The 14,074-nt window shown below is 36.8% G+C and overlaps 1 protein-coding gene across 2 annotated transcripts; it reads left to right on the forward strand.

Annotated features, from left to right (window-relative positions):
* Positions 1-3,349: 3,349 nt before the first annotated feature.
* LOC131431128 (aspartate--tRNA ligase, mitochondrial) lies at positions 3,350-6,914 on the forward strand. Of its 2 annotated transcripts, none has more exons than XM_058596640.1 (6): positions 3,350-3,627; positions 3,683-4,141; positions 4,201-5,295; positions 5,361-5,909; positions 5,971-6,093; positions 6,156-6,914. In XM_058596640.1, exons 1-6 carry the CDS (start codon positions 3,478-3,480, stop codon positions 6,738-6,740), a joined length of 2,961 nt encoding a protein of 986 aa, XP_058452623.1. In that variant the 5' UTR covers positions 3,350-3,477; the 3' UTR covers positions 6,741-6,914. The 2 variants fall into 2 exon arrangements, with proteins under 2 accessions (XP_058452623.1, XP_058452624.1); XM_058596641.1 differs by having other exon boundaries at positions 3,353-3,511.
* Positions 6,915-14,074: the final 7,160 nt, after the last annotated feature.

A 14,074-nucleotide genomic window follows, 5' to 3' on the forward strand; every position in this document is an offset into this window, starting at 1 on the left:
TTCTCTTTTGATTATTGCGACACTCTTAGCAATCCTTCTCTCCAATTATTTGCCGATAATAATAACTAAAGCTATCATCTTTTAATCTGCTCTGGAGAAATTACCGAAAAAAGCAGGAATATTTCGCAATAATCGAAAGAGAAAGTAAACAAAGAGAATCTCTCATTGCTACATACGTCGTTTTGAACATTTTATACAGAATTATTAAATTTTCTCGATGAACATTAGAAAAGGTCCCAAGTGCAAATGGTCCCATGGAAAATTCCAGTAATTTCCAACAAATTCTACAGTGCATATCGAAAGTTGATGGTTTTTGCTATTATCCTATGTAAAGTGTTAGATCGAAAGATTTCAGATTGGACCGTAATACACGAAAGAGAAAGTAAACAAAGAAAAACTGTCATTTGCACTTAGGACCTTTTTTCGTGTTTGGCTTCATTTGTATCGTCTGATACAATAACACAAGACGAAAACTTCAAGAACGGTGCCCATTAGCACGCTTTGATAAAGTTACTCAAAAATGAACATAATAATAAAAAAATATCGTAGATATTTTAAGTGACATTTGAAACTGCAAACAGAAAGAAATCATTTATGCTTTGAACATGATTGATAAATAGCTAGGTAGATCCACCATTAACAAACATTCAATTCACAATTGCCTGAAACTGTTACAAGCCGGCAAAATAAAATGGATTCCGTATGATGATTTCCAACTGTAGTAAAAATAATATAAAATATCAAAAATATTCATATTTTTTAATTAGATTTGAATACACCAATGAGCCAAATTTATGTAATACGAAGTCTGCTGTAAAAAACAAGTATAGCCAAATCATGAAATGAAGAAAGAAATAATAAGAGAAGCCTGCATTCGCTTTAAGACTTAATTTTGATTTTTTTGTAGTTTTTGACGAAAACTTACAGTAATTGTCAGACAAAATGGATATTTCAAACTTATACAAATTTTTACCGAACGAAGTTACACGCAGATTTTTACTACAGAGTTCTGTAAATCAATGTACAATTAATTCGATAAATCTAAATAGTCGCCGAATACGGTAAAAAATATAGCCACAGACTAACAGACAGGACACTCAAATTAGATTCTTCAATCATTTTAACAGTCATTTCGAATATTCCTTTATTTGGGACAGTACTCACATGTGTCATGATGGCGCAACGTTACCCTATCAAAAACATCCTGTCTGTCATCTAGACTGTGTTTATTTTTTTCATTTACCAACAGAGTTGCCATTCATACAGAATTTCCTGAAATGTATTGATTTGTATAGGTCCATGCGAATTTCAAGCAGAATACAGATTTAATACATATTGCCTAAACTGTATACATAATTGTGCCTACTTCTCATCCTCCAACGCAATACAAAATCGAACCCGTTTTGTTACAATATTTACTTGCTTCTGGTCTGCCGCCACTTAATTTCGGGTGAAAACTACCAACACAATAAAAAATAGTCTAGATGAACAACTTTGAGTCAAATAAATGGTTACCTTCCAACATCGCGAAAAAGTTAAATATATTATCAACGTAATCCGATAATTTATTGTGACGATTCATTTTCAAATATTTTGATGAAATCAGGCAACCCTGCAAGCAGCTGATCGGTGTTTACAAACGAGAGGAAACCAACTATTAAAAAAACTTTTACATAAAACATGGGGTGTACAGATAGTAAATAGTTCGCGCAGTACAATATAGGTGGAACTAGTGCATCACGAAAAATAATTTTTATAAGTATTTACTCATACTGTCATGTCTGTTAGTCTGTGATATAGCGTCCGGTAGTCGAATGGATTGAGGTACAGGTGCATAACTTTTAAAAACAGAATTAATCAACACTTTCAACATTAAGGTTATTCGCCTTTCTGACCCTATTATGTTCGGGATTTGGAATCAAACCCAGGTAAGCTGTATGCAAGGCATCAAGTAACCCATCATGCTTTACCTGTTCCCTATTTGTTGTGTACTTGTAAAGGTAGAGGATAATTTAATATCACTTATAGTTCGAAGGCAATTTTTGGCGGGCTCGACATATTGTACAGCGTGCTGAAAAGTGCTCATAACTACGGTTAACGGAGAGATGAAGTTGCTTTTCGAAATATTGTTTCAATAATATTAAGGTTTTACTTACAATCTCAGGATAACAGCCATTATTTGCAAACGCAAAGGAAAATTTTCTCCGCTACTATTTGATGAATCTTCAAGAGAAAAACATCAGATTATTTAGAAAAATGTTCTAAACAAATTGATATTTCTCCTTTGAATTTCCGCTCAACTACCAAAAAGAAAACTACTTTTGCTTTTTGCAACAATGGCCGTTTTCCTAAGCTTGCAGATTGTCCCTTGATTAACTGTTCAGTTGTTGTTAAGCAGTCTAACGATATTTTCTGTAATCAATTCAACTATCGCAATTTGGAAAAATTTTCAAACACCAAATTCTGCAAATCTTCTAACTGTGTTCAATTGCACTTAATTCATAGGTCGTTGAATTGTCTTTCTTTTCGTGTCATATTGTAAAATTGATCTCTTTTCCAGTTCTATTCGTCTCATGTATTAAAACCAATAAATAACTAGCTTTGTTCGATGCATTGGCTCAAATCATAAATCAAGTTTATTTGCCTTATATTCAAAGGGTCAGATGAAAATTAATGCATTCGCTCCGAACTATTAGAGTAGTGTTGCAACTTTGTTGAACCTATTTCTCGGTTAATTTTTCAATAGGGGGTATAAGCAAGTGACAGTTTCTCTTTGTTTACTTTCTCTTCTATTAATTACCAAGCGTTTATCACTCAACTCTTCTATTTTTTCAATATTTGAAACACGAGTAAAACGCTGCTGGAGCTACCAGTTTTTCTTGTTATAATTTCATATTTAAATTTTAACACTGACATAAATTATACATCTTTAGGGCATATTCAGGAGTGTTCTAGTTCTAGATGCATAATTTATGTCAGTTTTAAAATTTAAATCTAGAAATTATAACAAAATAAACTGGCAGCCCCAGCAGCATTTTATCTGTGTTTCAAATATAGAAAAAATAGAACGGCTGTGTATACCAGTTTTAAATTTGACAGTAGAACTGGTCGAATAAATAAAACTAATACGGATTGCTGGGGATACGTTTGTTTCAGTTTCATTTACATAATAGACCACTCATATGAATCTTGCAGCTGCTGAATTTGCTCTTAGAACTAGAACGCTATACTGAACATTTCCTAAGCTTTCGGAGACGGGATCACGTTCACAGAGTTTTTGCTACTTATATTAAAAACGAACTGAACATCCCTATTTATATGTCCCAAGTTACTCGTCGTAAAAATATTGTAAGTGGCATTTACGGCCTTGTGTCTTGTAATATTTTATTTTCATCATGCAATCGTATGATAACGTGACAAATTGCCATTGTTTTGATAAAATTTTATTAATTCTGTTCGATTAATACCATATTTACAATGGTATCTAATTTAATAAAACTGCATTTATCAGGTAAATGTTTTTTGCCGGGTCGGCGTATGTTTTTAGGAAAACATTCGGCAAGTTCTGCGGCTTCACAACAAATTTCATCCATCACAGTATTAACTGCGAAGTCTGCAGTTTTATCGGTGAATAGCCTTTGCAAACTCCTCGAAGATAAATTTATGCGGCCATTTTTTCCAGTCTAGAACGTATTCATCCATCATCAGCCGCAGCATGGACAGTTTCAAGCGCAGACGTTTAAATAACAGTGCAATCCCTGGGATCTGGAATACGCCCGCGGAAAACATGATTGGTCTGCTCGGTGATCTCCAGCGAGAATTTCGGCGAGAAGTTTCGATGCAGCACGATGCACAGCAGACTCCGACGCTGCGCCGCAATCAACCGTACAACTCCGGTGTTCGACGTGTAAACTGCGGTGAGTTGCGCGAACGCAATGACGGAGAGTTGGTGGAAATCAGTGGCAAAGTCATTGAGAATCGCATGGGGAAGTTTTTGGATGTGCGTGATGTTTACGGTTCGGTGCAGTTGGTTTCCAATGCGACATCCGGTTTGCACAAGAGAATATCTTCCATTGCCAAGGATTCGTTCGTGACAATCGTGGGAAGGGTACAGGAGCGTGAGACCAGATGGAAAAATTCGGTAGGTTTTAGGTTTCAGATATTGTTAATCATTTTGCTTCACGCTACCAATTGTTTTAGAGTATTGCTACCGGAGGTATTGAAATTTCGATTGAGGATATCATTCACGTTGAGAGTGAATCTACTGTTAATAGGAATGCAAATTTTCATAAGCGCAATTATTCAACAGTTGCTGCACCGGCACCCACTATTACACGTGGTCTAACAAATCTGGAAATTGAAAAGGCTACCTCGGACAGTATATTGAAATACTTCAAAAATAGGAAGCACACTTGTAGTGAGTTTCGACTGAAAGATGTCGGAAAGAACGTTCAACTGGTCGGGTGGATTGATAATAAGAAAAAACACGAACGGTTCTTCATGCTACGAGATGGGCATGGAGCAGTGCAGTTGATGGTGGAGAACGTTACACCTGCAGTGAAGAACAACATTCAAACGGCCAAGGATGATAGCATTGTCTTAGTAACGGGGAAAATTCTTGCTCGACCGTCGAATTGTATAAATACGAACCTTGACACCGGAACTATTGAGATTGTGATAGAAGATTTGGTGATTCTGAATCCAGACGAACCGTACAAAGGTCCCGAAGCAGATACGACTTCAGAGACTCTCACGGATGAGCTAAATATTAATCGGTACACCAACCGAACGCATAACTGCGGTGAGCTACGCATTGCCAATGTCAATCAAGACGTTATTCTGTGTGGATGGCTGGAGTTTTCTAGAATGAATAGATTTTTTACTCTTCGTGATGGATACGGAGCAACCCAAGTTATCATTCCGGAAGAGTTGCACAGCACCGTCAATCTGAACGATATACCATACGAAAGTATCTTACGCGTGGAAGGAACGGTCAAGGAACGTCCGGCAGATAAAGATAATGCACGACAGCCTACCGGTCAAATAGAGGTAGTTTTGAAAAAACTGGAAGTGCTTAACAATGCCAGAAATCGGCTGCCGATGGATCTTAAAGAATTCAACAAGGCGAAGGAAAATCATCGAATGGAACATCGTTACATCGATCTGAGAAGTGTTCAACTGCAGCATAATTTGCGTTTACGATCGCAAATTATAATGAAAATGAGGGAGTTTATGATCAATAAATGCGGTTTTGTCGAAGTTGAAACACCCACTCTGTTTCGTAGAACACCAGGGGTAAGCGGGGATGTGGTTTTGTGATGTCGTCCTTCAATCATGATTTCATATTTTATATCCAACAGGGTGCCCAGGAGTTCGTGGTCCCAACACGTAAGCCGGATCATTTCTATTCGTTGGTTCAGAGTCCGCAGCAGTTCAAGCAGATGCTCATGTCGGGCGCAATCGATCGTTATTTCCAAATCGCTCGTTGCTACCGGGATGAAGCCACCCGACCGGATAGGCAGCCCGAATTCACTCAGCTCGACATTGAACTATCCTTCACCGATCGGGATAAAATAATGTCGCTGGTCGAAGGTGTTCTTGCCAGCTCTTGGCCGGCCGATGATGATCCTCTTAAAGTTCCTTTCCAGCGTATCACGCACAACGAAGCGATGAAGCGTTATGGTTGCGATAAACCGGACACACGATTCGGTTACGAGATGCAGGACGTTACCTCCGACATGAACTCGAGCGAAAAGGCCATGATGGGGCTCGAGAAGCATGATTTTGGAGCGTATGCGATAGTGGCCAAAGACCCACACAGCGGCACACCGACGGCGTTCAAGAAGACTATAGATGCACTTGCTAGAGAGTACCCGAATTGTAAACTTCTGTTCAGTCACATTACACCGGTAGGTTTGGGCTTGATTACTCGTAGCGAGTAGTAACTTTTAAAACTTCATCATGTTTCAGGACTGGTTGGATACCTCAATTGTCAAGGTATTGGATCCGGATGTTGCAAAGTCCTTGAAGAACAATTTAATACTCAAACCAAATGATCTCTTATTGCTTGGCTATGGAAAGATTTCGGATGCGGTATGAACTTTGCGAAGTAAAAAACGGTTTGTGTCGATTCAATCTATTATTTTTATCAACAGCAAGAAATGATGGGCAAATTGCGACTTGCTTTCTACGAAAATCTGGAAACACGAGGTCTCGTAGAGGCGCGCTCATCGACGGTACAAAATTTTCTCTGGTTGTACGATTTTCCCATGTTTGCGACAAACCCCGAAACCGGAGCGTTGGAAAGCGAGCATCATCCCTTCACCGCTCCTCATCCGGATGATCTTGAAAAGTTAAAATCGAAGCAAGACTTGAACCAAATTCGGTCTCAGTCGTTCGATTTGGTTTGGAATGGCGTTGAAATTGGCGGTGGTTCTGTTCGTATTCATGACGCCGAACTGCAGAGGATGGTTCTGGATGACATTCTACAGGTAGACCATTCTCATCTACAGCATCTGCTGGATGCGTTGGACTGCGGTTGTCCTCCTCACGGAGGTTTTGCTATCGGGTTGGACCGGTACATTGCTCTGCTTTGTAATGCACATTCCATTCGAGATGTAATAGCCTTTCCGAAAACCTTAGATGGCAAGGATCCACTTTCGAAGGCACCAGTGCCAATCAGTGAGGAGGAGAAACGTCTGTACCATTTATTGCCAACTGAAACGAAAACGGAGAGATAAAAGGCTTGACTTTGGGCAGCATTTATTCCATTTAAAATTGATGTGCTTTGTGTAAGATTTGCAGTGTTGTGAGATTTTGTCAGCGGAATAAAGAACAAAAAAAAATTCGAACAGAATGTGACTAGAGCGTTAGCAAACTTGTAAAAAATAAAGGTGTGCTGTCGTGATTATGAAGATGAGGAATGTTTGATTAATTTATGAAGAGCTCGAAAGAACTAATCCAATAGTTTCACCAAAATAGTTTATTCAAACTCATCTTCGCTCATATATTGACTCATGACATGACTGTTACAAACACTACAACGCTTTGGTATCGAAGGAGTAGCATATAAATGGTTTGAAAGCTATTTATTTGATAGAACTCAGAGAACTGTTTTCAACGATGTTGTGTCTAGTTTCCAGGGTAATTCACTTGGTGTGCCACAGGGTAGTGTTTTAGGTCCGATTTTATTCATTATGTACATAAATGACATGAAGCGAGTTTTACGGTTTTGTGAAATAAATTTGTTTGCTGACGATACTGTTCTGTTCATTACAGCTAAGGATTTGGATGAAGCGGTTGCACATTTGAACGAGGACTTACATTCTCTGGCTCAGTGGTTGAAATTCAAGCAGTTAAAACTGAATGTCGCGAAAACTAAATATATGGTTATTTCTGCTTTAAGCACTGGACGTGAAGCCAACATTGAAATTGATGGAGAGATTATTGATCGCGTTAGAGAGTTGAAGTATCTTGGAGTCATAATTGATGAAAAGCTAACATTCAAATCTCACGTTAACAACATCATCAAGAAGGTTGCCAAAAAGTACGGTGTATTATGCCGTCTGAAAAATGATTTAACGACCAGTAGTAAAATTCTTCTGTATAAATCAATAATCTCTCCTCACATTGACTTCTGCTCATCGATTCTATTCCTTGCTAACAACACGCAAATATTGAGACTCCAGCGATTGCAAAATAAGGAGTATATTATTTAACAATGGTTTTCATTTTCAAAATCTTAAATGGAATGCTGCCTCGATATTTGTGTGATCGGATTGAAAGAGGAAGTGACTTACATAGGTACAATACTAGAAATGCGTCTGATGCGAGATCACCTAGCTTTTTGTCAGCCAGATCCCAGAACTCGTTATTGTACAAAGGGATTAGTTTTTTCAATTCGATGCCAGGACGAATCAAGCGGGCTGCAACATTGAGGGAGTTCAAAAAATTGTGTATTTCACACATAAAATCTATTTTGTAATTAGATCTTTAATGAATTAGTGCAATTTGATTTTTTCGAAAACTGTGTAAAATGACGAAGATTGTATTTATTTTATTTTTGTTTTTTTTTTCAAGTAAGACGCATTAGGTTGTTATGTTCTGTATGATGATGATGGATTTTTAATAATTTGTTTAGTTAAAAAAAAATGAGTTGTCTACAAAAGTATGAGCCTCGCGCGCGCAAAGCAGGTAGAGGCAATCTGGAAATTGAATATGACTGAAACTGGATATGTTCTCTTTTATTTTTGAGAGCTTTAGCATTCTACGTGTCGAGATCGAATCTTAACTTTGTAGGATTTGATGAATTATTTATTGATTATATTTCGGAAATAATAGGGATCGGAAGTTGTTCATGGAATTGGGCTTGGCTCTGCTCATCCGCAGTCTCGTTACTCCATCGTAGCTGATGTGTGTAGCGATGAACTGGTCCGGCGGGAAGGGCCAGGTGAATTACTGTCTGATACTGACAAAGATATCGGGTTCGATTCCTGATTTGTTCAAGGATCTTCCCGGGTTGGAAATTTTCTTGAATGACCCTGGATAGTAAATCGGAAATATTTGAATGTTTTCTTGTTCTCAGTTGTACTTTAGAAGGAGAATCTATACCTGCTGGATTAACCAGATCGTTTTATATTTAGTTAACTGGTTAAAATATGTGATGCAATATTTATTATCATTTAGATAAATCGTCCAGCTCACACCTTTGTAGGGGTATGAGGAGGGACCATCATCATCATCATATGCATATAGCTTGTCAGCATGCAGCTGAGACCAGTGCGGGACAGTCTTCCCCTTCAAAAACTACAGCAGGCAGTGTTGGTGATTGCCGAAAATTTGACAGTAGCTGCTATATTGCTATCTATATTGTATACAACATTTTCAATCTGGTTGAAGATGCTACAAGAACTCGAGTCTCTCAATGCATGAACCGCGAGAGAATTTTTCTACATTCCTTCGCTCCACTTCATACTCTGAGTATTCCACGGCCCTTAAAAAAATACAGTCTGATAATAGCGGCCCTTACACGATCATTAAAAATGTCATTTTAAATGATGTCATTTAAATGATGTAATTCAAATTTGTTTGAAATTTCGTCATTAGTGCACCATTACACGTTCATTAAAATGACATTATTTTTTATTAATGACATTCTTAATGACTCGTGTAAGGGCCGCTAATGATCGTTGCTGTGTGCTGTGTGGAATTTCCCAAGAGAGAATCGCAAGTTGACAATTATCGCAGAAAATCGAGTCGATGATTCAACTTGATGATTCTCTTACTAGGTTGCAATATTTCAAAACCCTTGTGTGGAGCATTCACATACATTTTCATAGACACAACTTATACAAAGATTATATGCACATAGTTAGAATAAGCGGCAATAGTAAAATGATTCTATCGCAATTATCAACTGCCTGTATAGAATCGGATCGCGAAACGAGAATAAGCGACCATTTGTCGCTTCAGAGAAGATCCCCACAGCAGCGTGCTAACCTTTGATTCTCAGAAATGTCATCGAGAGAAATTCGCTCTCGCACTGGCGTCGATTCTATGTTAAATGAGCCATGTCGGGTTTTTGTTGTTGCGATGATTTCCAACTCTTTTTGATGGCACTGATTCAATCGTTGAAGAGTTGCCAGTGAACGTTCTTTGATACGATAAAAGCCATCCTTGACAGCAGGTACAAGTGGAGGCTGTTATTCGCAGCGGTGGAGAACTGAGTTGATTTTGTAGTGTTTGGTAAACAACATCTACGCATCGCCACACCACAGAGAACAGATACCTAAGCTCCCTCTCAGCAATCGGTTCTTTTTTATTGGTCGTTGAGCGCTTGTTGAACGACATACTGCACGAAATATTCGTTCAGTTTGCTGGATCGGGTTGCTTTTATTTTTTTTCTTGCAAAACTAGTGTGAAAATTAGATGTTACCTTCATATAGAAAGAAAATTTGTTGTTATTCTACGTAAAGCAGAAGTATTGTGCAGGCATGTAGTGTTAGTTTAAAAAAAAACTGGAAAAAAACTTTGGAAATTCTTCAGTAAAACTAGTCCAACGGGGCTCTAACACCTCATATTAAAAAAGGCTCAACGATGGATCTCTGTCTGCCGGGTTTGTTGGACGAAGAAAATGGCATTCGGTTTAACGGTCTGTTTCAAAATCGGCAAACGAAGTAGATCTACATTCGATCGTATCACAAATCCGCCGGATTGCAAGATCGGGGTGAATATTATTTTCAATACAAGGAGTATTGACAATACTTTTGATCGTGTAATGGAAACTTCATTGGATTGACGAAAATATTGTGAGAAAATCAAAACTTTCTCTCCTGTTTAAAATATGTAGTTAAATCTTCTTTCAATATTTCTGTATTCATTTGCAATATTTAAAGTTTCAAACGCTTGATTTTCTGAAAAATGCGTACACAAGTTACCATGCCAATTGGATTGACGGAATTGATAATACTTTGAATTGACAATATTGTCACGTGTAAGGGCCGCTATAAACCCATCATGATTGTATATTGTAAAAAAGCGTACATACTTAAAACAGATTCTCGAGCTCGACATTTCGATATATGCCCAATTAGATCGGCAACACGACATTTTACTGATTGTTCAGTAATCCTCATGCTCTTATCCGAAATTCGTTAAAGTAATATTCTGATATCTCGGCAAAACGCGCTTGTTGCCAAAGTTTGGTATAATATTCTGCTGAACTTGTCAGTAAACAACAAATACACCGAAAACAGCAAATCTTTTTGCCGAGATTTCGATCAGTGAGTTAGCTTTTACTGAAATTCGGTGAGACAACTGTCATCTATGACTCTTGTCAGTTTTGCAAAGCAGCACGTCGCCATTGCTCATGGAGCTGGAAAACTTATAAATTGGATGAAGCATAAACATCCCTATATTTCGTAAAAGGACAAGTAAAATTAAAAACTATCTACTTTTTATATATATTTACAAATACCCTTTTATTTCCAGGTAGAGGCGTAAGCGAACAATAGAAATAATTATCTTAAGGCGTGATGTGTTTTCTTGTGTCTGCTTTTCTGTTTTTGTATGCTGAATTAAAGTCAACATCAATAAAACATCTGCTTTCCACAACCTCACATACATAAATTTTATTGCTGAATTTCGGCAAAAAATGCCGAGATTTGCACAGTCGAGTTCTCGGTAATCGTCACGGCAATATGTACGATCCTATATTTGTAGTTATCAATTATTACCGAACTTACTCGCTGTTAGCTCGTCAAAAACGATCCGGATTGAATCATGAATTACATCCAATTTATACATTTTCCAGCGCCACGAGCCGTGCTGGAAACGGTCTCTTCACGTGACAGTTTTAAGTGAAATTCGTAAGTTGGTACCTAAAAATGTAGATGTTTGCTTTGAATGTCGCGTGCTGGAAACTTTCATGTTGCCTACTATTCGGGTAGTCACACATGAATGTCGCGCGAACCATACAGATGAAAGTCGCATGCGACAGTCATGAGCGAGCGCTTCATTAAAGTAGTGGTGACAATCTTACTCATATTGGGCGAACAATAGAATCGGGTGCATTTTCTTTTCGGAGCGAATTTCATTTCTGGTAATTAATCTTCATGAATTGTCAATCAACGAAGATTAACAATTTTAAAAAAAATTTCATACATGAATTGAATGGAAAAGGAAGTGAATTTTGATCGAAAATCACAACATTCAAACATTTAATAGATGCCTAAGGTTGTAAACCAGCGCATATTATCAATTTAAAAAAAAAATGCAAAACAGTAATTGATTGAAAAAGCAAGATTTCAGATTTTCAATGTGAATTTGTTTTTCTTATGTAAATTGTTCGATATAATATAATATATTATAATATAATATAATATGATATAATATAATATAATTTAATATAATATAATATAATATAATATAATATAATATAATATAATATAATATAATATAATATAATATAATATAATATAATATAATATAATATAATATAATATAATATAATATCTGTATGAAATGTTCAAAACGACGATTGCAACAATGAGAGATTCTCTTTGTTTAGAGTGCCGTAAAAATCAAAAGAGAAAGTAAACAAAGAGAATCTCTCATTGTTACATACGTCGTTTTGAACATTTTATACAGATATAATATGATATAATATAATATAATATAATATAATATAATATAATATAATATAATATAATATAATATAATATAATATAATATAATATAATATAATATAATATAATATAATATAATAATATTATATTTTTGGAACGATACTGACCAGTATATGTCATACAAGTATGTTCTAAGTGGTTTCAATATGCAAGATGGCGACTTTCGGTTTATCGATATTCGTTACAAACCATCACAATTTGGGTATTTTTTGAACGGGTTTGATGAGTAGATGTCAGAAAATGATGTTCTAAATCGTTTCAATATTCAAGATGGCGATTTCGTGTTAATCGATTTCCGTCACAAACCATCACCATATGGATATTTTTCGAACGCGTTTGATGAGTAGATATCAGAAAACGATGTTTGAAGTCGCTTCAATATTCGAGATGGCTACTTCCGGCTCATCGATATTAATTACAAACCATCACAATTTGAGTATTTTTCGAACGGGTTCGATGAGTAGATGTCAGAAAACGATGTCTGAAGTAGTGTGAATATCCAATCGGTATTGATCGATATTATTCATGATTATCGATTGTCAATGAGCCGGAAGTCGCCATCTTGGATTTTGAAACAGTTTTAAGCACCGTTTTCTGACATTCACTTATCAAATCCGTTAGAAAAATACCCAAATTGTGATGGTTTGTAACGAATATCGATATGCCCGAAGTCGCCATCTTGGATTTAGAAACGGCTTACAACATCGTTTTCTGACATCCGGTCATCAAACCTTTAATTTAATTGATATTTGAAAGTTTTTTAAAAATTTCCTTTTTCATTTTTGACAACCCTACGCATCTTGACAAAGCTTAAAACTACGATATTTGATGACCTTCACACCACCAATTTGAATTTCAACTATTTCATGGAACGGTATCGAAATGAAAACCGTCACTAATTACGTCATTATGAATTTTTTCAAGAAATTTTATTACCAGCAATGAAATTCGCACCGAAAAAAAATGCAGCCGATTCTATTGATGACTATCATTGTTTCGTTACATTCATCGCCCAGTACGAGTAAGACTGTCGCCACTACATTCATGAAGCGCTCGCTCATGACTGTCACATGCGACTTTCATATGTATGGTTCGCGCGATATTCATGTGTGACTGCCCGGATAGTAGGTATCGTGAAAGTTTCCAGCACACGATATTCAAAAAAAAAATGTCAGCAGTTTCCAGCACAGCCCACGATTAATGGCGGCGTGGTGCTTTGCAAAACTGACAAGAGACATTACATGACAGATGTCTCATCGAGTTTCAGTAAAAGCTAACTCACTGTTCGAAATCTCGGCAAACAGATTTGCTGATTTCGGTGTATTTGTTGTTTACTGACAAGTTCAGCAGAATATAATGCCAAACTTTTCTGAATTTCGGAAAAGAGCATGTATATTGTACCTTATGATAAAAAAAGAACCGGAATTTTCATTTAAAAAATTCCCGCGCTTGTCCAATCGGTAAACTTTTATTCTTTCAACGTTGGCACAATTTTATACACATTCTGTCAAGTTTTGACGCATATCGTACGATTAGGTTTTGTTTGGCGTCTATACAAAGAAGTTGAAAAATTTTCGTGTGGCGATTTTTATAATGGATGAAAATTTGAATCAACGTGCGCGCATCAAATTTTGTGTTGCAAATGCATTTAAGTGTTCCGAAATGTTGAAAATGTTAGAAAAGTCATTTGGTGAATCGTATCTAGGAAAAACACAGGCATACGAGTGGTATAAACTTGGATCATGATGAGATCCCTGGCCGCCCAACAACATCTGTTACTGAAGAAAACATTGAATCGGCGAAGCAAATCGTGTTGCAAAATCGTTCTGTACCGATTAGAGAGATTGCTGTGTTGTTGGGCATCTCTTATGGATCAGCCGAACACATTT

The sequence above is a fragment of the Malaya genurostris genome, chromosome 2 (assembly GCF_030247185.1).
Source record: "Malaya genurostris strain Urasoe2022 chromosome 2, Malgen_1.1, whole genome shotgun sequence".
NCBI classification, from domain to species: Eukaryota; Metazoa; Arthropoda; class Insecta; order Diptera; family Culicidae; genus Malaya; species Malaya genurostris.

What these genes read in the sequence shown, in the direction of transcription:
- LOC131431128 (XM_058596640.1), top strand. Translation starts at nt 3,478, where the DNA reads ATGGTATCTAATTTAATAAAACTGCATTTATCAGGTAAATGTTTTTTG. An exon ending in TGTTCAGTCACATTACACCG is followed by an intron (nt 5,910 to 5,970) that starts GTAGGTTTGGGC and finishes ATCATGTTTCAG; the next exon opens with GACTGGTTGGATACCTCAAT. An exon ending in ATGGAAAGATTTCGGATGCG is followed by an intron (nt 6,094 to 6,155) that starts GTATGAACTTTG and finishes TTTTATCAACAG; the next exon opens with CAAGAAATGATGGGCAAATT.